The 25820-nt window shown below is 29.7% G+C and overlaps 1 protein-coding gene across 1 annotated transcript; it reads right to left on the bottom strand.

Annotated features, from left to right (window-relative positions):
* Positions 1-453: 453 nt before the first annotated feature.
* LOC148233868 (uncharacterized) lies at positions 454-24861 on the bottom strand. Its single transcript, XM_088188553.1, has 68 exons — positions 24434-24861; positions 23219-23263; positions 22895-23147; positions 22680-22821; positions 22245-22397; positions 21966-22179; positions 21784-21895; positions 21545-21724; positions 21341-21475; positions 19944-20065; positions 19742-19878; positions 19508-19662; positions 19305-19447; positions 19064-19240; positions 18890-18999; positions 18364-18690; positions 18115-18299; positions 17813-18004; positions 17611-17746; positions 17362-17541; positions 17026-17296; positions 16232-16350; positions 15990-16163; positions 15747-15920; positions 15485-15688; positions 15239-15424; positions 14985-15154; positions 14697-14911; positions 14464-14626; positions 14296-14401; positions 13445-13678; positions 13275-13386; positions 12946-13211; positions 12678-12875; positions 12423-12605; positions 12256-12354; positions 11575-11727; positions 11299-11502; positions 11072-11230; positions 10755-11002; positions 10308-10593; positions 10090-10232; positions 9916-10021; positions 9739-9854; positions 9464-9662; positions 9178-9395; positions 7578-8088; positions 7374-7510; positions 7197-7308; positions 6897-7133; positions 6692-6840; positions 6427-6610; positions 6195-6360; positions 5201-6131; positions 4941-5136; positions 4742-4875; positions 4426-4667; positions 3430-3632; positions 3206-3362; positions 2918-3144; positions 2724-2848; positions 2463-2657; positions 2228-2349; positions 1265-1401; positions 1077-1188; positions 877-1008; positions 641-816; positions 454-567 (listed from the first exon to the last, which is right to left on the bottom strand). Exons 1-68 carry the CDS (start codon positions 24489-24491, stop codon positions 475-477), a joined length of 12540 nt encoding a protein of 4179 aa, XP_088044679.1. The 5' UTR covers positions 24492-24861; the 3' UTR covers positions 454-474.
* Positions 24862-25820: the final 959 nt, after the last annotated feature.

Here is a 25820-nt window from a genome sequence, read left to right as displayed (position 1 = left end):
CTATGTTCTAGATGCTCTGCTTTATTCCGAGCCTATGAACTTAATATAACTCAAATTGTATATTTATAGTCTTAAACTTTTCATAAATTCATAAAAGTTGTTCTAGATAAAATAAAAAGACAGTTTTTCTATTTAACTAAAAAAATATGATGAAAAGCATAAATGCGTTGAAGTAGCTGAAATTAATAAAAAGTAAAATTTTTATGTATATGTATTTTTTTCTAATATTTCACATACATAATATATCATTAACTTACTTGTTATTGAAATCCATTAGAACATTAATTTAAATAAAATATTATAATTTCATGATATTATATAATATAATCACTAAATCTAAATTCACTTAAGTACCAATCTATTTAATTATATACAAATTTACATTACTTTTATTACATATTGCAATTTATTAATTATTTTTCTACCATAAATAATTATAAATAAATTAAACAATTTTAAAAGAAGTTAAATTATTTAATATAAAGGTATCGGTATATCCAAAAAATTATCTATGAAGTCTTCAATTTCTGAGCTCTCCCAAACTGAAAGTGATATTTCATCAATGACCTAAAAAGATTGTAAATTCATATCAAATATTCAACAATTATTTAATATTATATTCTAAAAAAAGATTTCATACATTTGAAGATAAATATCTAGGACAAACGGTGCATCGCAAACGAGCTGCGTGACATTCACATCTCGATTTCGGACAAGCACTGAACGATAGAGCAGCACGAGATGCGAAAACAGTTGCAGCCCTATTTCCGCCTCCTACTTCGCTTGGCTTTAGTTTACTCACAGCAAATAGTGTACCTAAATTAAAATAAATATATTCAGTTCAACAGAATAATGTAAATATTATAAACTTCTTACCGTTTGTTTCTAGAGCTAAAGAAGCACAAAAACCAACAGTAGGTTTTGGAATTTTGACCAAATTTCTAATCTTAGGATCGCCGGTTAATTTCTTTAAATCTTTTTGGGTGTATGCAAATTTACGATCAATGCCTAAAATATTTCATTGATAATAAATATAAATTATTTAAATAAAATTACAGTATATCAAAAAAATGTACCATAGAGAGTTCTAAGATTTTTCTTTTTCACCATAGTAAATTCATCATTGATGAATATGTGCAATGACACAGATGAATCTGTCAAGACTTGATGAATCACAGCGTAATCCAACTGTAATTTAATATTATTGATGCAATATATTATAGATTTATACACATAATATAATATTATACTAATAATATCTTACTCTATAGTGAGTGATGTTGCATTTTGTGCAAGGGAAAAGTATAAACGTTTTAGAAACTCCAGCTCTAAAGTTTAAGTTTGATGCTTTACTCAAAGCGTCAAAAGTATCAGCGACGTAGGATGGGTTATTGCTAGAATCTGCAATTAAAAGTTGTTGACTATACATTTAAAATATTTACAATTAAGTACCTTGAATTTGATAAAAATGTTAATAAACCTGTAAGAGAGTCAAACTAATAATTTTGTCGGGAATCACCCATTATCGTTGCGACAAAGTCGCAAAAGACTTGCTAAAAGTACGTCATAAAACTAATTGATTTGTGTTCCTTGAAACTTTTAAGAAAAGTATTTTTATTTGTTTGCGCAAAAAAAACAATATTGTGTAGCAGATGTTAACTATATGGTATTGATAGTTTTAAAACACTTTTATATTATACTTGAACAAAAATGTGGATCGGTGCATATTCGGATAGTTACGCAGTTATAGTCTTATAAGTTCTGTATAAAACCATAACAAAAAGTCTGGTTTCACCCAGAGGACCGATGATTAGAAGAGACATTGGATTTTCCCTCAATTCTCAAGAGTATATAAGCTAGAACACTGCCATACTGAATCACTTACTTCGAACACTTCAGTCAGGAATTTACTTCTTATCTAGATCTACCATTTCGCTTTCAACTTGAAGTAAACAAGAGTTTAGTCGAGCACCAAGCGGAGCTATGTTAAATCGACCGAGACAACTATTAGAAGACAGAAGCAGCCGCTTTTCTTCGACTGTCCAACCAGGTCCACTTAAAGCAGTCACCCAATCTTCGATACGATTGATTTATATGCAGTCTAAAGTATAAGATCCTACTAACTATTATCTAGGTCAAACTTAAAAGACTTTCTAGATTCAAAGATGTATGAATGATTCTGCTCTGAATTATTCATACATCCAAGTTAGTGACATTATAAACTTACCAATTCTTAAATGATCGAAGAATTCTTTAATTTCACTTGCACTAACAAATGATTTATTGTTAACATATATAGAATGAGCATTTTTATGTATTCCTTGACCTCCATAAGCGATGATGGAATATCTAAAACACAAACCATTGTATGTTACATATATGGAAATAAATACAAATTTTATTTTTACACATATAGCTTCTTTATATTTTCTGAAACACATTATAAATAAAATAAGTCATACCTATTCTTATTAAATCCATTGGCATTTAACTTGTTCTCTAATGTATTTATGAGAAAATCCATATTTTTCTCTTTCCTCATATTCTGATTACAGTCGTGTGCTTCAACTATGAACACAATATCCGTTGAATTCATAAAGTTTTCTATCTCTAACACGGTACCTTCTTTTAACATAGTATTAAGAGGAGAGACACATCTATTTAATGAAACAAAATATTATTATTAATAATTGTTATTTATAACAATAAAATATAATACTTACTCCATGCATTTTACAGGAATCCGAACAGGAATGTGGTTATTAAAGCAAAGTTCCGTATAAACATTGGCTAACATGCAAGGATCCATACCATCTATGCATTCAATATAAAATTGCAATGGATCAAACTGTTAAATATAAAAATAATTATTAACTGTTCCATACAATAAAGTAAAAAGTTAAACATAGATAACTACCATTGAGAAACATGCTTTAAGAGGCGAGACATTATTTTGAAAGTATGACTCGCACACAGTATCATTTCCTCTGTATATATCATATTTTATATTCCCAGAATCAAAGATCTTCCAACTTCTTATAAAGTTAGAAGTAGTCGTCAGTTCTCTGCTGGGTGTCATCATATCGTCAAATCCTTCATTGTTCATTGTCCCGAAAAGACCTCCCAGAATTGAAAAATATGATCCTTGAATTAAAAAATTGTGTTTATGAAACTATCATAAATTAATAGCTTCATAGAGTCTCACCTTCAAATTCGAATATACAAGTTTTGAACAAGTAATCGCATTTAATCTTCACTCCCTTTGGATTTTCAATCTTAATCTCTTCGTCGTTTCGTTGCAGTGTCCAATCGCCAGTTTTTAACGGTAAGATTTGTAGATCATCATTTTTAACAGTGACCGACTAGAATTTTTAATTAACATTAAAATAACTTATTTATATATAGTAACTAGATCTATAATAAAACTACCTGATCAAATAGATTGATCTTAATGACGTCTTTATCAGTAAGCAGAATTAAATCGTATTGGTTCTGTTTATTACTAGACACCAAAATCGTAAAATTCTTCGTCAAAAAGTCGGATACAAGTAAATATGTGCCACTCTCTCGAATCGTGAACATTTTATGGTCAAAAGTAACGATTGACCCATATCCTGTCATCATTGCGTGTCCTAAAATAATTGTTAGAAATTAATCTAGACCTTATTTCTATTTTATAAGTTGATTTGTGAGAGTTGTGTTACTATTTTTTAAAGAAACGTTATATATAGTTATTTGTTACTATGCCAAAGGTAAAATTGCTGTTAAAATTATTTTTAAATTTGTTTCTGTTTATGGGAATGATTTAAAAGAAAAGCAAAATAGTAATATGCATTTTAAGCAAGAATTTACGTTCATTATCAATAAAATATTTTATGAAATGGTTACTGAAAGATTTATCGGAAATTCTGCACGCGATGTGTGATTATAAAGAGCTTCTATGATATTTTATTATTACCATAATTAAGTCCATAATGACAACCCAATAGGTCAACTCCCAAATCAAAGCCTTAGATATATTGTTTATTTGTATCTTTACTCTTTAAATATGCCTCGTATGTTACTTATTCAATATGGATAATAGTAAAATTATGTATTATCTATGATACAAATAACCAATTAAAAAGTAATTTAATTTGGAGTATGTTTGATGTAAATTATAAGCAAATAAATTTTGATTTAAGAGAGTATGTCTGTTACAGCACTTAAAAAGTCAATAGACAAATAAAAAGTAACAAGTTTACTAGTTAAGTCCTTTATATCTTTGAATCCAAGTGGATTACATATACTTCCAAAGTTGGTAGCCCTATGACGCTGCTGATGAATTTAGATCTAAGCGAAGGTTTTTAAGGCAAAGACCTTGAATGGCACATTTTAGGGCGATTTGCTTTTCTTATTTATATATCTATATGTAAGTAAACTTACCGACAAATGGTGGAATTAAATTATTTATATCAGTATAAAGCTTGAACTCATAATAATACGATAGAAGTGAAGTGTTTGAGATGAACCACATATCAACCAAGTCGTGTAATACTTTATATTCTGGTATTTCACTAAAATCTGGCGTTCTGTTGAAAGCGTGCCATGGAATTGGTAGTTTTTGTTCTAAAAGAAGCAATCCTTGACGTGGCTCAAAAATGAAGTTAGTTTTCGGAACACGGTGTCTGAAATTGTTATAAAAGTAACATATAATCGAAGAAAAAATGGCAAATATTCATATTTAATTAATAATACTTACGATTCTTCTATTTGTATGGCAGTTTTAGGGAACTCCATCGCCTTTTTATACATAATAGTAAACACTTTTCTTACAGCCTCCCCTATATTGAAATAGTTATACCACCATTCTAATTGAGCTTTAGCTTCATATAGCTGTAATTTTTTATAATTTAAATAACGCACAAATTAAATTTAAACTACAATGTAATGATACATACTTTGAGTTTCATAATTTTGATCAAGTGCAGTTCTTGCAATTCGTTCAGTTCATTCACTATTTCCGACACGATTTCGTTCATCTCTTTTTGGAATGGTATGTGAATGAAAATTTTAGTTTTTACAAAGTTGTAAAGAAGATTGGAATATTTTTGTAAATTTGTAATGGCATCTTCGTTGTGAATGTCTTTCCAGAATCTAAAATAAATTGTTTTATAAAAAAAAATTCACCCCTCATTACATAACTAAAAGCTTCAGATACCTGTCTAAATTTTGAGCAAACTGCGATAATATACTGAAAAACGGTGTTTCAGTCAATTCTTCAGTTCTAGCATAGAAGAAATCTAAAGCTTCTGTTCCGAATTGATAGACGTACGACTCAAAATAGTGCACCATATGAATAAAAGTCGGTTCGATAGTCTTCAACAGAGTTTTCCAAAGAACTCTCATTCCATTATACATATTATTCCATAGCAATTCAACATAACTCACAAATTCCAAATGTAAATGTTTCACGAAAGAATCATACTTTAAAATGGCAGTTTCGATCAAATCAGCCACTCGATCCATGAGATTCCCTTCCAAAATATGACTTATCTGTTCCATGAAATGATTATAAGACGACTTGAATGTTTCAATGAGCCAAGTAATACTCTCCTTCAAAGTCGTTCTCGTATTACCCATCATTTGCCACACCTCGTTTATAATGGCTGGAAGACTTTCTATGTGATCTCTCAGTGATAGCTCATCAATTATATTATAGCAATATTCAATGATATTTTTAACATAGAACTCGTTAGCGTTATATGACATATTCAAAAATAACTGGAACTCTTGCATATCTTCGACGATTTCATGTAAATTGTTCCAATCATTCAATAACTCATTAACTCTCGGTTTTGCGTCGTTCCAAACGTTCTTCAAAGACTCATGCGCTTCCATTGGCGTGTTTTTAATTATAATCATCATTTCATTAATCTGTCCATATAGATCTCTGAATATGTAAGAAGCAGAATTTTTGATCTGCTGATACATTTCAGGTCGCCAAACTATCTTACTCATTAAAAGCTTGGAGTGGTTCAGTCTAATGTAAGAGGATATGTCAATAGTTTTAATATTTTCGAAGTCTCTCCAAGCATTTAATTCAGCTGATCTAGCATCGTTGATTTGTCCGATGAGATGATAAGATAGATCTATAATTATATATTATTATTATAAATCATTTTATGTCTAATATAAATCAATTTTTATATTACCGTTACTACTGTTGTAATGTCCTAATATGGATTTGTCTTTCAGTGATATAACACAAAGACCAGTATCGTTTCCTAATGTCTTATTAACAGTTAAAAATAGTTTATAATCCGGATATATCGATAACCACTTGCCATTAATTAGATACCAATCAGAATCATGTGTTTTCTACGAAAGTTATAATATGTATTATATATATTTATAGCACAGAATGTTAAAAGATAATATAGTTACTTCTAATAAAACGGTATGGTCATTCAAATTTAATATTAATTGTCCTTGTCTTAACGTCTTATTGAATATTGACTTTTGATATAAATAATAGTTGTTTATTTGATACAAGTTATATTTGAAGTTAACGTCACTTATGAGATTCAGATCTAAACTTGAAGCCGGATGTTGACATTCAACCTTCAATCTAAAAATATTATAAATTATAGTTAAATAAATAATACATATATATATACATATATCAATCTTTTATATTATTTATTCTTACTTATATTCCCTCGCTGAACCTTTAGAATTGTCCTCTAAAACGGAATTGAATGTCAACCTTTCATTTAAAAAGTCAGAGTATTCTAAAAGTGCTGTAACATTAGAGGTAGATACAGAATCGGTGAGATACTGTCCGGTGAATGTTATATCCTGCAATTAAAATTCGTATGAACTCAAATAATTAAAGCATTGCTTATATAAATTACCTTTCTAAATGAAGGATGAGCTAATGAGACTTTAATGTCGTGTTGATTGATAGAATCGATTTCTGGATTAACCCACTCTGCCTTTAGATTGACCGTTTTATTGTCTCCAGAAAGATTCCAATCTAGTTTTGCCTCACCGTCCAAAAGAGTCTCATTCGAATGATACAAGGCCAAGAAATTGAACATGCGTTTTGGATATTCAACGTTTAAGTTCATCTGCCTTGAATCTTCATCTTCCTATATACAAAAATGTATGTTTATTTCAAATAAAATTTAGTATAAATATAATATGAGACGTACTGTTGTCTTATTCTGTATTTGAATATTATATTTAAGCCATACTTTAGGCGCCCATTCGAGTTTAGAACCTTGATATAACTCCCTTTCTAACGATTCATAATTGTTTTGGAACCTAAAATTGTATTTTATTTAAAGTATAAGCGATTAAGTTATACATGAGTTATTTTATTAAATTACCTTATAGTTCTATTTCCTTGTATTACCATAAGTTTGATTTGCTTCCCCATTTTCCATGTCTCAATATCAAATTTGCCAGTTAAATTGAAAACTGTGGTGTCGTTTTTCAATTGATATACTGACGCTTGTTTTACATCCTAATATAAAAACATGTTTGATTATCAAAAATAATAGTTATTGCACATAATTATATAGTACACTCACACGTATTCCACTTTTATCATATTGATGAATGTAATGAATACCCAATGGCAGCAATTGATTATCAATATCAATGTCGACAGTGTCAAGAATATTGGTATCAATTCGTTTGGAATCACTTTTGAATTTTCCTTGTACAAATTGCTTCTGATTGTAAAACATCAGCGTATTTCCCTTACTCCAGTCCTCAGCAGCTTCATAACTATAATTTCCGGTAATGACGTGTCGGGTGCTCAACGGAATCTCCGCGACAACAATCCCCGATTGTATCTTGATATCATTTTTCGTTTGGTAAATATGAGTCAAATTGAAAACTGCGGTATTGTTAGGCCAGAAGAATTCGGCAAAATTGTGCGATATTGTATCATCGTTTGCAATGTTAGTATTGGCGGCCAACCACCTAAGATCGTTGAAGGGAGTCGAAGTGTTTACGCGTCCGATGCTATGACCCCATCCTCCGTATGTTAAGTCCAAGTCAAATATTTGCAACGATTCGGGCGAATGCATTGTACCACTAAAATAGCATAACGTTTTATATACATGTGAGATCGTGGTTATAAACACGCTTTATTCTTTCGAGTAAGCTGAATTGGAATTTAGATTATAAATTAATTATAACAAAACCAATCATATAAAACTGTCTAGGGTAATCGGTAAATGTCGAAAATTATGGAGATGTCCATCTGTGTTAATAGAATGGTGCATAACTGATAAGACACCACTGAATTTAAAACTGTACTGGTAGACTGCTATGCTGCAGATGAGTGGATGTTGCTCAGTCAAGGCTCAGGTGGAGGCTAAAGCAAGCAAATCAGTTATAAAAGCAATAGCTTCAATTTTTGGGTTACCATTTTGTATAGTTACTCTTCAGAACCTTGTTAAAAAAATTTAAATTCTTTCACATTTCCTAATTTGACATACATTGAATAATAAATATTTGTACAAATATATTTTTTCAAGTTTGTTATAAAAAGAGATAAGATTTAAACCGCTTTACATTAAATCATCTTTTCAATCAATGTACGTAAATGTAAGTATGACTCTCTTAATATTTACATGTTAAATTGCATGCAATACTAGGTACGACATTAGTTAAAGATAAATTCAGAAAGGAAAGAAACGAGTTTCTTCATTATGACAATGCACATACAGACCCTTCTAAAATTAAAATATATTCAAATTACGTATTTGAGATGTTGAGAGATTATGTAAGTGTGGGTGGTGAATATATTTTCGGGGTCCTTAAGTGAAACTGAGCAAATTATGGTATGGATGACATTCAAAATAATTCACATGCAAGTATTTTATCAGAAAAAAATGTATGGTACTAATGAAATGTGGAAGGATATCTATTTTTAAGCAGTACTACTGAGTAACTAACAAAATTTGATTTAAAAATTGAACTGCTTTTTAATCTTATATACTTAATTTATTTACTTTCAAATATTTTTTTTTTCAAACCTAATAAATTCTTCAATAGATTTTTACTCAAAAGAAGATCGTTTTTTAAGTTAAAATTTTAAAATTTCAATTAAATTCACCAATGTTTTGTCTTTCATCAAAAAAAATAAATTGTCCTCGTAGATACTATACAGTAATTTACCTTAACGTTATTAAATCGTTGGTAGGAAAATCATAAATTGCATTCATCTTAAATGTAGCTTCATTTTGATACGACGGAGTCATAAGTGAGTAATGAACTTGATTCTTTTCCAACTCCATTTTTTGCATATGTAAGAAATTTTCAATGACGTCAGACTTAGTTGTCGTTCCATTCTCCATTTTTAACGTTAAATAGACACTGTCCGGTGAAGTTTTAATCTAAAATATAAAAATACACATTGTTAATCGATCCTCACAAAATATCATTAATAATATACTTTACTTACATTTCCAATGATCCGAGAGACTAAATTACTGACATCAGTAGTATAACCAACATCGATTGATTTTTCTGGTAAATCATCTTTAGTATCAAAATTCAGCTTGAAAGTATGTACGTCCAAATTTGGTTTTGGAAATAAAACGTTTAATTGAACCATAGTTTGATTTAAATCTGATACATAAACAGACGTATTTCCTCCAATCCTGAAAATAAAATTAGGATTGATTTTTAATTCTTAATCTTAGTATATATATATATTGGGATCATTCCTGAACTTACTTCCATTTATCATCTAAATTGGCATAAAATCCAACATCGATAGGATTCACATATATATAAAACACATTCAGATCCGTTAGCTTAAATTCTCCACCAGAGTTGTAATTATTGAAAAGCTGTAATTAATAAATCATCAGTAAAGTAAGTAAAATTACAGTATGAGTTAAATTAAATTACCTTCAAATATAGGTTATCAGTAAATAAACTCCATTTAAAATCACCATTGCCGATAAAGTTAGTCAAATTATATTTACATTCGAATGCACCACTCTTAGAAGTAAGCCTGAAATTTTATTATTAATAAAATATAATAAATAAAATGAAGTTATTCATTACTATTATACAACATACATTATTTTTGAGCTTGTATCTAGAGTTTTCAGATTTTGGAATGGCGTTGAAGCTTGAAGATTTAACAATACGTTTTTCTCTTTGTCTATTTCGAGCCTGCTCTTGAAGAATAGTTCTTCAAAATAATCGTTTGAGGAATCAAGCTGCAAAAATAATTATTTATTAATTTTAATAACATTAATAGTTAAAATTAAATATCATGATAAATAATTACGTACAACTGCATAGAACTCTTTATAATTTTCTTTATTGGATAACTTGGCACTCAGCGTAAATTGAGCTCTGCCTATCATTGAAGCAGTTACTTGATATCCGTTCTCTTTATCGACCATCGTACGAATAGTTACTGTGTACGTTTCTGTATTTATAGTCGGCTGAAGAATTGCAACAATCTCCATTGGATTTTCTCCAGTTATCTTTCCATTTATACGATAGCTCACTGTATCGCCTTGATATGAACCAGTAAGTATATTATCTTTAATAGAACTAGTAAAATTGACTCTCCTGTATGAAAATACATTTTTATGTTTATTTATTGAGGTATGTAATTTATAAATATATGAGTCGGATCTTAATTCCCTCCACTGAATGATAATAAAATACATTTGGAAGTAATAATAAAGTAGAATCAAATGCAAATAAAATAAAAAGCAATGAAAACTCACCTGAAACCTTTATGAGGTGAAGTAATAGCAATATTTGTGTTACTTTTGCGTTGTTCTGCCAAAAGAGTATATATCATATCCTTGGAACCAATTCTTGCATCTACTTTTAAGACCTTGAACATCAAAGATGGTTCTCTGTTAAAGGATACTACGAAATCGGATGGTGGCACAATTGGAATGAAAGAGCACTTCATTTTCGCTTTTAGATTGTTTGTAGAATTTGGATGCCACGTCAACTCCGTGCTAATCTTTTAAGTTAAATTAAAAATAAGTATCGTTTGTAAGATATAATATAATCCTAATAAGATCACTCTTACATAATTGTTTTGATTTCCATTTTGGATTTGAAGGCCGCCTTTGATTGTGTTCTCAACGTCACTAAAGAACTTCTTGAATTGTATGTTGACAAAGTATGGATTCAGATACGGCGAAGTCATATTCAATATGCCTGATGTATCCATGTATGTGTCGTCTACCTAAAATGTAAAATAATATAACAAGTGATTTCATATAATTAGTGCTAATAAATATTTTTATGAACAACCTCAACTTGTCCGGACGCTTTGATATCACAAGACGGCATTATAATATGAGTGTATAATTTCATTACAGATTGCTCGGTTATAACTTCAAATTTACTGTTCAAAAATCGCAGTGCTGGAAATTGTGTTTCCATTTGCAAAACACCTAAGTATGTGGAATCATCGCTTTCTTCTGCTTCACATTCGTAAAGAACATTAGCAGAATTCTATTGATAAAATAAAGTTTAGTATGATTATAATTATTAATAATCAAATATTGTAAGTTTAAATATATTTACATTTTTCCATCCTTCTGAACCTTTGATGTTCAGTTTAGATGTTATGTTATATCTTTCTTGAAGTATAATATCCGTAGTGAAAGCCAATCTGATCTCAGCGTATTCTTTAAATGAAGTCTTTGCATGAAGTTCGTTATTGAGTGTCATCACGTCCTATAATAATATAAAGTATAAATCAATATTCTATCAAAATTAGCTATATATTAATAACGAATGGTAACAACGATTTAAAAATGTAAAAACATTTTTTTTATATAAATATATATATTTATTGTTAGGGCGTCATTTTAACAGGCACAGCAGCCATTTTAAAATAATACAAAGACAAAATAAGACAGACAGACTGTCCCTATCTATCGGTCAATCAGGACTGACATTCAGGGTTGCATAATCAAAAGTAAAGCTAACAGTATTGCATGATCTGTATATCTACTGATCTGCTCATATGTTAACCAGTTGATAAGGACAGGTGTAACGGTACGACACTAGTATTATATATACAATAGGTACAAACAATTTATAAAACTTAGTAGTGAATAGAGACAAACAATTTGTTCCTATCTACTACTAAGCAATAATGATATGATAGCCACTAACTAATACAAAGTGTGTGAATCGGTATAAGGCCTAAAATATTGTAAATAAAAGTAAACTGTCTTCATATAATTGTTTATTACTCACTTGTATAATTAGTTCATCTTGTAGTGAGAAAGTTGTCATGTTTTTAAATATTAAATCACAGTTCAAAGTAATTATTTCCACTTCATCTTTACCGTCAATCTGTAACATATAAATATTTGTTATTAAAAAAACTAATGAATTAACATGCATTATTTGATTAATACTACCTTATTAACGTGTGCATTGAATTTTATGTCTTTATCGTAAATTGTATCTATAACCATATACAAATCTGTAGAGAAATCTTCAAACAGCTTGTCCATAGGAATTTTTGTTTTCCCATAATATTGTTCTTCTATTATTTGCAGTATTCCTTTACCTTCTTCTATTATCAAAAGTGCAATTCCAAGCTAAAATATAAAATATTTATTAAGCGAAAAAAATCATACTTCAATTTATTATAGGATAATTTGTAATTATACTTTATGTTCTGATAACCTGATGGAAGCTTCCGAGTCTAATCCTTTGTTATAAATGTTCTTTAAAACTAATCCATTTTCTTCAAATCCTTTCAAAGGTGTGTACAACTTGTAAACATATTGAAAATCATAAAACGAATAATAATGCCATATTCCAGTAAAACCGAACTTCATATTCTTAAATCCGAGTAGAAAGTCAACCTTAAAATAAAATAAATATATTAATATCATTAAATTAACTATTTATGTATGTACATACATTCTAACTTACCTCTTCAGAATTTCGTTTAGCTCTCAACATAAAATTATGCAAAAAATCCAACGGCAAAGCTATGTGGCTGTATACATGAAAATCTTGTGTTGAATCTAAGTTCAACAAGAACTCTACACCAGTAGTTATATTTGGTGTTTTGATCAAAGCTACCAAGTATCTATCAGCATCGCTAAATCCAAATTTCCCTTCCATGATAACGTTAGAAGGTTTTAATCCGGTGACGTTAAATTTCAACATGTTATTCGTGATTCGATGTAATTGACCTGAAATATATTTTTAAAATCAGTTTAAGGCAATAAATAAGCGGGTTGAATATTAAAACGTACCGTTTACAGCTATGATGTACACTTTTTCTTCCAAATTCACGTTTGTTAAGCTCTTAAGCTCGCGTTTGTCGCTCATGGTGAATTTAGTGACTAGCAAACCAGACGTATATCCCTGTAATTATTAAAATGTTAGAATCTCTTATATTGCATGGATTTTATGATTTGCTTACCTGAACGGGAGATTTTAAAGCCACTCGTCCAGAAATATCGTAAAGTGATGGAGTGTTGTTAAAGTTCCAGGAAGAATTCAACATCACAACAATCAAAGATTTATTTTTAATATGCTCAAACATGATTAAGGTATTAGACGTCTTTTTCCAAATGTGATGATGACGAGCAATTGAAGCAACGGTTGGAAGTACGGGTAGAGTTGAGTTTATGTTCGCTCTGATTTCTCCATATACCTATAAAATTTTGTTTGTGAAGTTTAAGTTTTGTGTGAGTTTAATTTATAACAAGCTGTTGGTAGTAGAGTGGCGTAAAGAGACATGGTATGGATATATGTAATTGCTAGCAATGCTGAGTTAGTCTGAAAAGTACTGTAGACGAGATGTAGGATTATTTAAGCTAACTGTATTTCTGTTTTGATCTTGTTTAGATGTTATGAAATGAAAATATCAAGGAAATAATATGTTAACATGTTATAAAATCTACAAAGTTTTATAGGCTCTCTAAAATTAACACATTCACATTATTAGAAAACGAGCAAGTCAAAAACATGTTTACAGCACTTTTAAATGTGAACCAAAAATATTAATTATGGCAAAAATGTTCTAAACTATTTAACATTTAATAAAAGTTAAATATTTCTAAATAAACGTTTACAATGAAAACAGGTTGTTTGACGCTGTAATAAATAGGCCAATGAATTGTATCAATTGTATAAATAAAGAATTCATAAACATGTAAAGTTACTGCATTTTTTAAGCATTGTCTAAGAATATACCAAGACATAATGTCCACAAAGGGCCATGGGTTGTCACACGTCTTTGTATAAAGCATAAACAAACGTGTAATTTACCTCATTGGTCCTGAACAAATAATCAGTGAAAAAGTCAAACTTTATCTTCTCCCTCTGCCATGTGATATTTCCATTGATAGATTGTAAGTTATCATAAAAAGTCCATCTTAAAATTTATAAAAAATATTAAATCCACTTTTCATAGCCTGATATAACTTATTATATTACATTATATTAAGACTCGTATCTTTCCATCCCTTAAAAGGCGTGTCTAACTCTGATGAAAAGCCATAAGTTGTCTTATCATTGACATCTGAATAAGCCTTAATACGCAAAAGAATCTTATCTTCTGGCGACCATCCAAATTTAATTAACCACATACATAACCAATCTATAAATAAATAAGATAAAATTATTATTTTGATTCATATAGACGATATATGAATGGTGTAATTTATTACCTTTAATAAGTATATCAAACTCTCCGTTGATGTATCTTCCCGGATAAAGAAAAACGAACGATCCACCGTAATTTACAGGACCTTTATTAAGAAGTTCTAATTGGAAGGTCAATTTTCGACTAGGATCTCGATTAGCATCCCAATTAACATCAGCGACAAGTTTTTTAATGTGAGGTTTATCAATCTTGGAGTACACTATATGAATGTCTCTGACGCTGTAATTTAATTATTTGTTTTATTACAAAAAAATATTTTTTTAATAACACTACGATTAGAAACGAAGCTTACTTATCAAAATGTATGTCAGCAATAATATTTATATCCTTTAATAAATTTGCAAGAACGTTCACACTGTAAGATTTATCTTTCATGTCAATTTGTCCATAGCATGAGAAGTTATATTCAGAGAATACAACATATCTTCCAAACAATCCGTAATGATTTCCATCTTGTTCAGCCTAAAATATTTAAGTTATAATAAGTTTTACTACAGCCATTTTTTAGCAATTAGTATTTTTTGGGAGTTAAAAATTAAACCATACCTTCATATTTATATTCAATTGCTTATTCTCTTGAGTGTATATAGTTTCAAATGAAATCTCTTCAAATTTGCTACTAGATACAATAGCTTTTAATCTATGAGATGCTATGTGTGGTGTACTCATGTCTTGATATAAAGCAGCTAAACTAGCATCTATTCCTGTGAACCAAACTCCTTGAGCCGATATCTAAAAAATATTGATTAATAAACAACTACGTTACCGATAAGCCAAACTATGATTACTTACATCAAATTCATTCTTAGCTTTCTCTATAGCGTGCAGTTTTAAAACCAATGGAGTGAATGAAGGTAAAGTGGCATTCAACTCAGCGTTGAGATAAAACTTTGTACTCAAAGGCATGTAGAACTTTCCCCAAATACCAGCTAATCCTCCTAAGTGCTTAACTTTATCGTAAGTAACGACTGTAGAGAACTCAGTATTAGCACCATCCTAATAAATTGTTTTTATTAATAAAGACACATAAAATACACAATATAGATAAACATACCTCTTCATAATTATAGTCAATGATTAAAAACGGTCTATAAATCTTTAAATGATGATATATTTTATATCCATTGATCGTTCTATGTTTAGAAAATGCGTAGTTCAATGTACCGTTTCCTTCTGTTTTTCTAGAGGAGCTCAAATTATAATTTAACTCCATATGATTTTGATTGCCCTGTATTTAATGATGACATTAATCAACACAATATCCAGTAAAAAAATAATATATAAAGAGATACAGTACCATATATTTAATGTTTGTATAAAAATCTAGTTTAGGATATGATGTAAACTCTAAGCCAAGTTCGGCGAAGAAGTCTTTTCTTTGTCCCAAATCTCTATTGCTGAGTAAAGCATCCATTCTGATAGTTTCCTTTGTTTCATTGAGGAACTGATAGTCAAGTCTAAGTTTTGTACCCTATTTTAAAAAATATTTTTGAATATGTTTAATATGATATAATATATACACATAGTTGATTAAATTACTTTGCTTGGTCCATTCCAAGTCACATAACCAATTAATCGACTGGCCAATCGTTTTGTTTGGAATTCTAGTTGAACGTCACATTGTGATACGCCTTTCTTTTGAGTCATAAATAGAGTTCCTATAAAATTAGAGTAAAATTAAAACTTCTCAATCATATTCCTTGTCCCTTTTGGAATTATCCTCTTTTTTAGTATCGAGAGTATCTAACTATATTAACTTTATCTCTCTCTTTTTCTTTTTAATAATTTATTTATTGACTTAAAAAATAACTATTGAAAAATATAAACAATCAATAAAACGAAATATTATTTTTAATTTCTTACTTGCATTCAACATTATTTTATTGCTATATCTAGAAGATAATAATAATAATATTACATTATTAACATTATTTTATTGCTATATCTAGAATATAATAAATGATAATAAAATAAAATAAAATATGTATCAATAAGCTTCAAAAGTTACATCAATCGGCCACCAATTCAGAAAATACTAAATTCATTATTTTTTTTGCTATCAACACTATAATAATCGGTAATCCTAATGATTAACTCTCCATAGATTTGAATAACATTAGTAAGAGGATGCATCCCTATGATGCACCTTTTTTTAACTAGGTATATAAAAGTCAGCAATCTTTAAGCCCTTACAATTTTTTTGAAACCAAGGAAAAGCACAAGTACATTAGTAATATCAGTGAATCAGAGCACTATAGAAAATTGGAGTTTTTTGCCTATTTTAATGAGTATACAAGTTTCATATTTTTTACTACATAAACATTATCAATTACCTGCAAGTTCAGTGATCTTTTCATTATTCACGGCAATATGCAATCGTGGAACGAGTACATAGCCATTCTTTTGCTCTGTCTTCGTTAAAGACATTACAGCATCAAAATGCTTCTGGCCGTCTATATCTAAAACGCATTCTAAATATTTATTTTCTGGTCGATTCTTGTAAGTAGCATGAGCTTTCAAGAAGTTTTCTGCCGATTGAAACATCATAATCGCTTTGCCTTCGCCACCAGAATAATTTAAACTCGTATTAAACATTCTCTTCTCCTGAAATAATACCCATTATTATTTATGGTTACACTATTAATATATATTTAATTTTCAATACATACTTTAGAACCAGGTGTATCAAAAGAGAATGTGAGAGCTTTGGTAGAATTGTCTGATACCCATGTGTATAGAAAAGAGTATACTTTGGCAGTAGGGTCAGCTTTTTCCAATGATAAAAGATACGATACAGGTCCAGCGAATATAAAATATGGTGAGTTTTTAATATCTGTTATATTTGGAAACTAAAACATAAATTTTATTATGATAATATATTTTTTTTATATAATGTGAATTAAATTAATATTAATTACCTCATAAGTGGCACACACTTTAATACCGATCATTTTGTCTAAAGCAGACCAACTACAAGTTGAAGCTTCAATTTTATTTTTATTTGTTCCTGTTTGTTTAATCTCTTTGTTGCCGTGAAGTACAATCAAATCAGATCTGTACATGAATCAATTTAATACTTTCGATCTACTTAGATATATTTTGAGAATAGAAGATACTCACTTAGCCTCAAATATTTCTTGCTTAGAATATGGTAGTGATATTTGTAAAGAAGCTAGCTTTCCAGAATCAATATTGAAAGTTGCCGCTACTGCTGTTGTTGTTTGAACTCGGAAGTTAATACGAATACCTGTTCCAACATAACTTCCAGCATTTACACTCATTGTGGCAGCAATATTGACCGCCATACTATAACTATAATACAATAAAATGATTGAAGGTTGAAGATTTGAATTAAATAAATAGCATACTATATGCAGATGACAGCTATTCTTGCATTAAATATAGCATATTGATCAATTTACCTAGGATTGATTTTTCCACTGATTTTTATTTTTTTCATTATATTATCCATTCCGGTCAAAGCACCAGACATTTTCAAGTTAGCAATACTCGTTCCCATCATATTCATGGTCATTGGTAAGCCACAACCGGTCGGTATAGAGTATGTAGTATCCAAAAACATAGAGGCTCTCTTGTACGTAACATTCTATGTAAAAAATATGTGTATAAATATAAAAAATTATAAATAACTATCTACACTAAAAAAATACCTTTCCGGAGAAAATATTTCTAATATGGTATAAAGGATTCAATTGCTCCATTGCGCTCATTATTTCATCATCTCCTTCCGCGCTCCAATAAGATATCTCATTACCGAATACTTTTACGCCGACGTCCATCATCGGAGATCTATGATTCAGAGCTTCGTTTTTAAAATTTAAATCGTCTACTTTGTCCATGATTTCATCGACTTTATTTGTGGAGCGGTAAAATCGTAGTTTGTTAAGCTTTTCGTCAATGTTAGTACGACTCAGTGGACCATTGGGACCGAACAATTTCTCAATGTACTTCTCAAAACCTTCTCCCCTCATTTTAAACTATAAAAAATAGAATAATATAGAAAATAAATAAAATATTGCATATTCTGTTTAACAATAATCAGGTTGTGGGACAGGTTACAAAATATTTATGTATTTAGATATTGGTTTATCAAATCTTATCACGAGTACACACAACCAAATCAAGGCAAATGAAAACGAAAACTTATGTCAGTTTGTTTTAATAAATTAATTTTACCTCAAGTATGTTAATAGACTCTCCGAACATATCCAAAGTCATATTGAGAGATACTGAGCGAGGAATGAATGAATCCGGAGACATTATTACATTTGCATCATAATTACCACCTAGAGTCAAATTATATTAATATAATTCATCAACATTGTATTAAAATATATAAATTCTACATACCTGCATTATATTGATCAAAAAATATTCCATGTTCATAATTTCTAGAGAATTTCCTAATGTCTGGTCTCATATTAGGTTTAGGAATGTTACTACTAGACAATAAACCTTGTTGTTCTACCCGAGACGGTATCGACGATTTCTCCAAGTTTTCCAAATGACTCCATACGAACGATGCAACTAAATTATTTATATTTATAAGTCAAGAGTATGATTTTGCATAATCCAAAGCAAAATTTACTACCTTGATTGATCTTCTCGTCTCGTAAGATGTTCAAAATTTCATGTATAGTTTTATATTGCGGACATCTCATCACTTGAAGATAAGAAGCGATACGTATTTCGACATCCAGTTGAGGTTTTCTAAATAGTTCTAAGAAGTAACTTCTGAAATTTTATAAAAATATATTTAAAGAATGTAAAAAATAATATACACAATATTAATACCTCATTTCAACGCAGGGTGTTCTTCTAAATGCATCTACTGTATGAATCCTGATTGGCAACGACATTTTTTCATCTTCAATTATTTCCATTAGGAAGTCTCTGAAGTCATTTGTAAATCCTCCCATGTTGCCAAGAGCTTTGATACTCACAATTACCTATTAATTAAGGATTCACATCAGCAAAGAAGTCATAAATAATATTTAATAGTTACTATGCTAGATAATTATAAAATACCTTTTCTCTGTCGCTCCTTGAAAGACTCTCTCCATTTAACATCTTCAATCTATTCTTTTCATTTAATGTATTCAATACATTGATTTCTAAAATGTCAATGATTTCTTTATTCTGTTTCTCTTGACAACACTCGTTCACTGTAAATAATAAAAAATGTTATTACATATCAATTTCATATAATTATTGATTGGTAAAAACTTACGAGAACTTTTACTGTTTCTACAATATGAGTGGACCATCGTAGAAGCAGTTAATAATATTACTTTATTTGTTGGTGACCATTTCAATAAATCTCCAATGGTTTCAATCATTTCACTCTCAGGTCTAAAAATAAATAATAAGTATTACAAAAAGGGTTACAAAACGAAGCAGTTAAATAATTGCTTTGAATTCAGATCAGAGTTTGATTAACTAGTACGGCATCCTACTACTCTATGTGTTCAATGGCGACGTTGCCAATTGTACCGATTTCTAATCTACGTTACGCCTTTCATTCACGTTACGTTTTAGATGATAAGAAAGAGTCTGGTTCCACCGCAATCATTGATATTGGCCATAGGATCAAGAACTGGAAGGGGCATTGGACTTTCCCTCAATTTTCAAAGCATTATAAACCAGAACACTGCTATGCTGAATAACTTCTAATACTTCCACCACTTCATCCAGAACTACATTAGAATAATGAGCATTCAGTCAAGCTCGCACCGAGCTGAACTACGCTGAATCGACCAAGACGACTCAATGTTCGATACGATTTAGAGACTATGTGATAGACATATATTCTTTATTGCACAAAATGTGTTGCCACGTTTCAAATTGTTATGTTTTAAAAATATTTTTTATACAGATTTTGTAAATAAAATAATAAACACGTGCATCGCCAGGTTTTACAGAAAAAAAAGTTAGTATAGTGATTCATGTGTATGACTCCAGCAAATGTATGAGTGAGCTAGAATGTTCCATAACAACAAACTCGAAGACAGCAGTAGCTGCAAAAAAGAGTATTAACGCTTGGTCATTCATGTTATAGGTAATGAAGTATGGTAATGCATGTCTGTCACTAAAGCAAATGTATGAATGGACTAGAAAGTTCCAAAACGTGAACGAAATAGCCTTCTTTCTGGAGATGTGTCATTAATCAGTACATCACACCAGCTGATTTTGCAGCACTCTGAAGGAGAAGATAATTATTTCCTAGTAGGAATTATTATTGGTGATGAAACTTATGGCTCACTACCATTATTGAAGACCAAAAGAAATTCCACACACAACCATCTGTAGCAAGGATTACGCTCGTCTGGAATAGCTTACAGGTAATTTTGAAATTATTTATACCCAGAAGTAACACTTAAAAGTGTGACATTAAAAATTTCCTCAAGACTTATCTTCAATCTGCAGTAAAATCAAAACGATGTGGACTTCTAAGTACATATGTTTTTTGCTCAAACAATTTGCAATGGTCTAAGATCTACCTTTTCAGTGTTTTTAACATCTACCTCAGGGCTTTTGATCCGCTTAGAGGCGATGGGAGGAAAGTGGTTCTGACAAAGTTAAAAATTGCCAGATAATATATGTATATGTAAACTTATCTATGAATACCTTGGTATCATTGCCATGGAGTTCAACCATTCTTGTTGAGTTTCTTCATTGATTGCTTGCTGGATTGTCAAATTTTTGATCAACTGAACTGAACCGACGCTTGCTATGTAAGGCAAGGCATCAAGAACGTATTTTCTAAAAATATATTATAAAAAAACATTATTGAATAAAAATTTTACTTTATCAACGATTGATATGTAGTACCTTCCTTGAGGACAAATGCCATTGGCTCTAGTGAATAAATGGTTTAAAGTAGCATGCGGTAGACCCCTACAAGCTCGGACTAAATTACCCCAAAGTCCTACTGTTATTCCACCAGCTGCTTGCTCCTCATCACCAGTTCTTTCAGATGCATCGGTTTCACTCATACGAGATTGCTCAACTCTAATAAAAGGTGTACATGATTAATATTGTATTATATTTATAGACGCAATGAATCATACCTGCAAATTTCTTTCAATATCTCTCGTGCTAATTTTACGTCTTTTGAAGGTATCGTTGATGATGGTATGTGATTATGTAATAGTTTATATCTTAACACAATCTTTCCAATTTCTATAAATTTAATATAAATTAGTATCACTGCATTTTTTGATAAACCATATAAACGTCTTAAATAATTCACCTGCGTTAGTGTCATCTATAAAATCTCTGGTTAGCTTGTTAGTTTCCTTCAATAATCTAATAGCTTGAGTTAAATTAGTCATTGCTCCTGCATCTTTACCGGAAAATGGATCGAATAGATGTTTTTCTTCACACGAAACAGATGTGTATATATTATGATCGATTTTAATTCGACAATCATTTTCAGATTGCAAAACAGGCCATGTTTGAAATTTCTGTAGTTATTAAAAACATTTATTAATTAATCAATATTTTTATTAAATACTAAGTATACACTTACACTTTGAAAATTATATCTGACGGTTTGCAAAATTGATAAATATTGAAATCTGTCCATGCAATGCATCAGATCCTTTGACTTCTTGATGATTAAACTTGTATTTTCTTGACCTTGCATGTTGTATCTTGTGAAACACGTGCCATGAATGTCTTGCTAAGATTTTGTTGAAATATTAAAAAAATAGTAAATATATGTAAATTAAAATGATGTATTGTCAATGATTTGAAAAAAGTAATAAAAATGTATAATAAATAATAAATTGTTTATGAACTAGTAGAGGTTATTCATTATTTTTATATATAACACAATAAGCAACTCTTAGGTAAAAAATATAACAATATTATTACTATTTTACTATTTTAGAAAGAACAAGTATAGTTTTTCTATAATGTAAACTATTTCACATGGATTATATTAATATGTTGTATGCTTTACCTCGTTTCCTGAGAAATCCATATCGAAACGTGTCATTGAGTTTTGAAACAATGATAATATTCCTCTTTTAAAGTTGATAACCCATTCTTTTTCGTCCGTGTGTGGACATATTTCAGTTATCACGCCATTGTGAAATGCAAATCTATATAAAACAAACATTAATACGAAATAATCACTCATTACTGCCGTCATATTTATATAAACTTGGATAATACCTCAGTTGATAAGACGTTAACTCGTTGGAAAAGCTTTGTTCTCTCTCTTGCATGTAACTTTCATCTTGGTCAACTGCCGTGACGTTGGATAGTTTTAAATTTCCTTCACACGGTGTTATAAATTCCAAGGATACTCTTGATGAAATCTTGAGAGTCGAACTATTTTCACTCGCACCAGCAAATACAGTATTAATATTAACATCGTATTGGTACTCATATACTATATCGGTACTATATTTTAATTTATCAGTAGCTATAAAAACAAATATTTTATTATAATCATATAATTCAAAAAGAAATTTAAGACTTAAAACGTATACTCACGAACACAATCTGGTTGCCCACAAATGTAAGGATCTAATAATGCATCTATAGTAAAAAAAATAAATACCTATTGAATTATTAACGAATGTATTGTGAAATATTCGCAGACTAGTCTTATAGCAATGAAATTGATCAATAGACGGATGTTGTTGATATAATTTAATGAACACTTAGTTAGAAGTTACATTGACATGTGATATTCATACATTAGTGAAAACATTAATTTAATAAAATTAATGGTTAATTGAATATAGATAGGGATATAATATAATACAGAATGTATCTGAAATAACTACTCATAAATGACATTGCATTATAAATATTTATTTTAAAATACGTGTTTTTCTATGCAACTTATGTTTATTATAATATTATTATCGTGAGCTAGCAATATAAAAAATATACATGTATTATTATCAAACGACTATCATTTCTCTCATCCAAGAGTACGATGAACTAAGAAAGTACCGCGCATAAAGAATGTTGCCAATATAAAAAAGTTATTTTTAATTGTTCTACAATAATTATTTTTTTTTAATTATAAATAATAATCCTTTTATTATAAGATAATATGATATTTCACGAACTCAAAAAAAGTATTGTTTTATAGAAAAATAATAATTATTAAAAAAATATGAATATATATACAATATATAACTAGCTCAAAAATGAGAGAACAAATACAGTATTGCCACATTAAAATAAGTATTTACAAAAAGTATTTTTTATCTATTATTATCTGAATTTAAAAAAGCATAATTATTGCAAAAATAATAATAAACTTGTATTTTAGCTTTTTATATACTTTTTAAAAATGTAACATATCACCCCCATCTAATTAAAGCCATGTAAATATATCCAATTCATACAACTAATCGTCGCGACTCTGTACAAATAACATAAGTATATTTATAATATTTCTATCAGTATTTAGCTTTTGACCTTTTGATTGTAAGGCCAAATATTATCACAATCATCACAATTCACGGAAATCTGTTCAAATCAGCTAGTTTATATAAATAAATATTATTTTATAAATTATACATAAGTTGCGCGCGATTAAATCGTCATTTTCGATAACGATCAATTAAACATCCTTGTAATAATGCAAGCAAAGTTCTCGTGTGAAACTTTAGTTTCCCTTTTGCTCCCTAGTGAGTTTCGCATTGATTTGAATTTTTCAAATGAAAAAATATAAGTTTTTGGCATACTTACGTCCATCGCCAAACCTTAACAGGTAAAATAAGCACATTAATAACGCGGAATGTCGCATTTTATCGAGTTTCCCTTTCAGGATGTTTCACTTAAAATATCACAATATCACTAATCGGCTTAGCATAATAATGATACCGATTGCAATAGTCCCTGTCGAAGGTTCGATGCACTGTTAGTTTACCGTCGGACGGATGGTGACCGAATGAGTAGAAATTCGTTTCACTCAACAAATAAGTTCAGAGTCTCATCGAGGGTCACAGATCATACGCAACCGAACAAATTTTATCTTTTGCCTTATCGCTTAACCCGACTGTTGCTTCAAACAAGTGGTCATTATCTACCCTTCAATTATATGTATAATGTAATTTAAAACTGTTTCTAAACTGATTACGAAGATTAGTAGGGCTATTGACGTACTGCATTTCCTTACTTTGATTTGATATTACTATCGCCTGGGACGTTAGTTCTAGAAGGACACAGCTAGGCTAAAAAAAACGCAATAATTACGGGAAAAAATATTTTTATGATGTATCATTTACTTTGTGAAATATTTTGTTCTGTACGGCCAAATAAATTATTTTGATTTTTACAAGTAAATTTAGACTTTTGTGGCTAAATAAGACACGTCATTTTTTTGGTAAAAATTTAACTTTTTGATATTAAAAAATATATTATTTAGTTGCTTTGATTATCGAAGGGTCATAATCGACGACCCCTTAATTATGTAATTATGACTATTAATTTGACGACTTTTCTAGTACGGGTTTTATATAAATATTGAATCTGAATATAATTTTACTTTGTTTCATAGCAAGTATCAGCTTTTTACATAATCAAAAACAGTCTGTGATTGGAACAAGACGTTTGTAGTAAATAACCTTACTATTTTATTTATTGTGTTGTACATTATTTTTATCTTATTTGTAGTTTGACTTGATTTTTGTGCTCAAATGCATTATGGTGTCGACAAAAGATTTACATATCACTTTTTTACGAGTTAAAACTGAAACACAGTGAGTCGCAGGCCACAACAAGTATGAATTTAGGATTTGGCAAAGGTATTGTTAGTCAGAGAATTGTAAGGCGTTATTTTGTGAAATTTCGTAATGATAACCTTAAAAATAAGCCCTATATAAAACCTCCATCGCTCCGTCTGCTGTTGGGGAAGGAAAATAAAGAAAGCTTGTTAAAGTTAATTTACAAACAACATACGAACCCTCGCAGCAGAACCCAGAAAACAAAAATGCACAAATGGGTACCTGCAAGAAACTGACTGCAAGGCAAACACAGCAACGTTTGAAGTATATTCTTCGAAAGGTCTTAGAAACAATAGGGATTAATTCTTCAAGAGAATCACTACCAGCGATAAGAAATATATATTTATATG

Source organism: Plectrocnemia conspersa, unplaced genomic scaffold (assembly GCF_051122295.1).
Source record: "Plectrocnemia conspersa isolate PC_06_02 unplaced genomic scaffold, ASM5112229v1 ptg000007l, whole genome shotgun sequence".
Taxonomy (NCBI): domain Eukaryota; kingdom Metazoa; phylum Arthropoda; class Insecta; order Trichoptera; family Polycentropodidae; genus Plectrocnemia; species Plectrocnemia conspersa.
Note: the sequence above shows the minus strand (reverse complement) of the source record. Positions and strands in the feature narration are given on the sequence as shown.

Bases quoted from the DNA above. Each gene is read 5' to 3' on its own strand.
- LOC148233868 (XM_088188553.1), bottom strand. From the start codon at position 24,491: ATGCGACATTCCGCGTTATTAATGTGCTTATTTTACCTGTTAAGGTTT. The intron at 14,402-14,463 runs GTAATATAATAA...ATAAATTTTAAG, and splicing joins GATACGAGTCTTAATATAAT to ATGGACTTTTTATGATAACT. The intron at 12,606-12,677 runs GTATAATTACAA...TTTATATTTTAG, and splicing joins TCAGGTTATCAGAACATAAA to CTTGGAATTGCACTTTTGAT.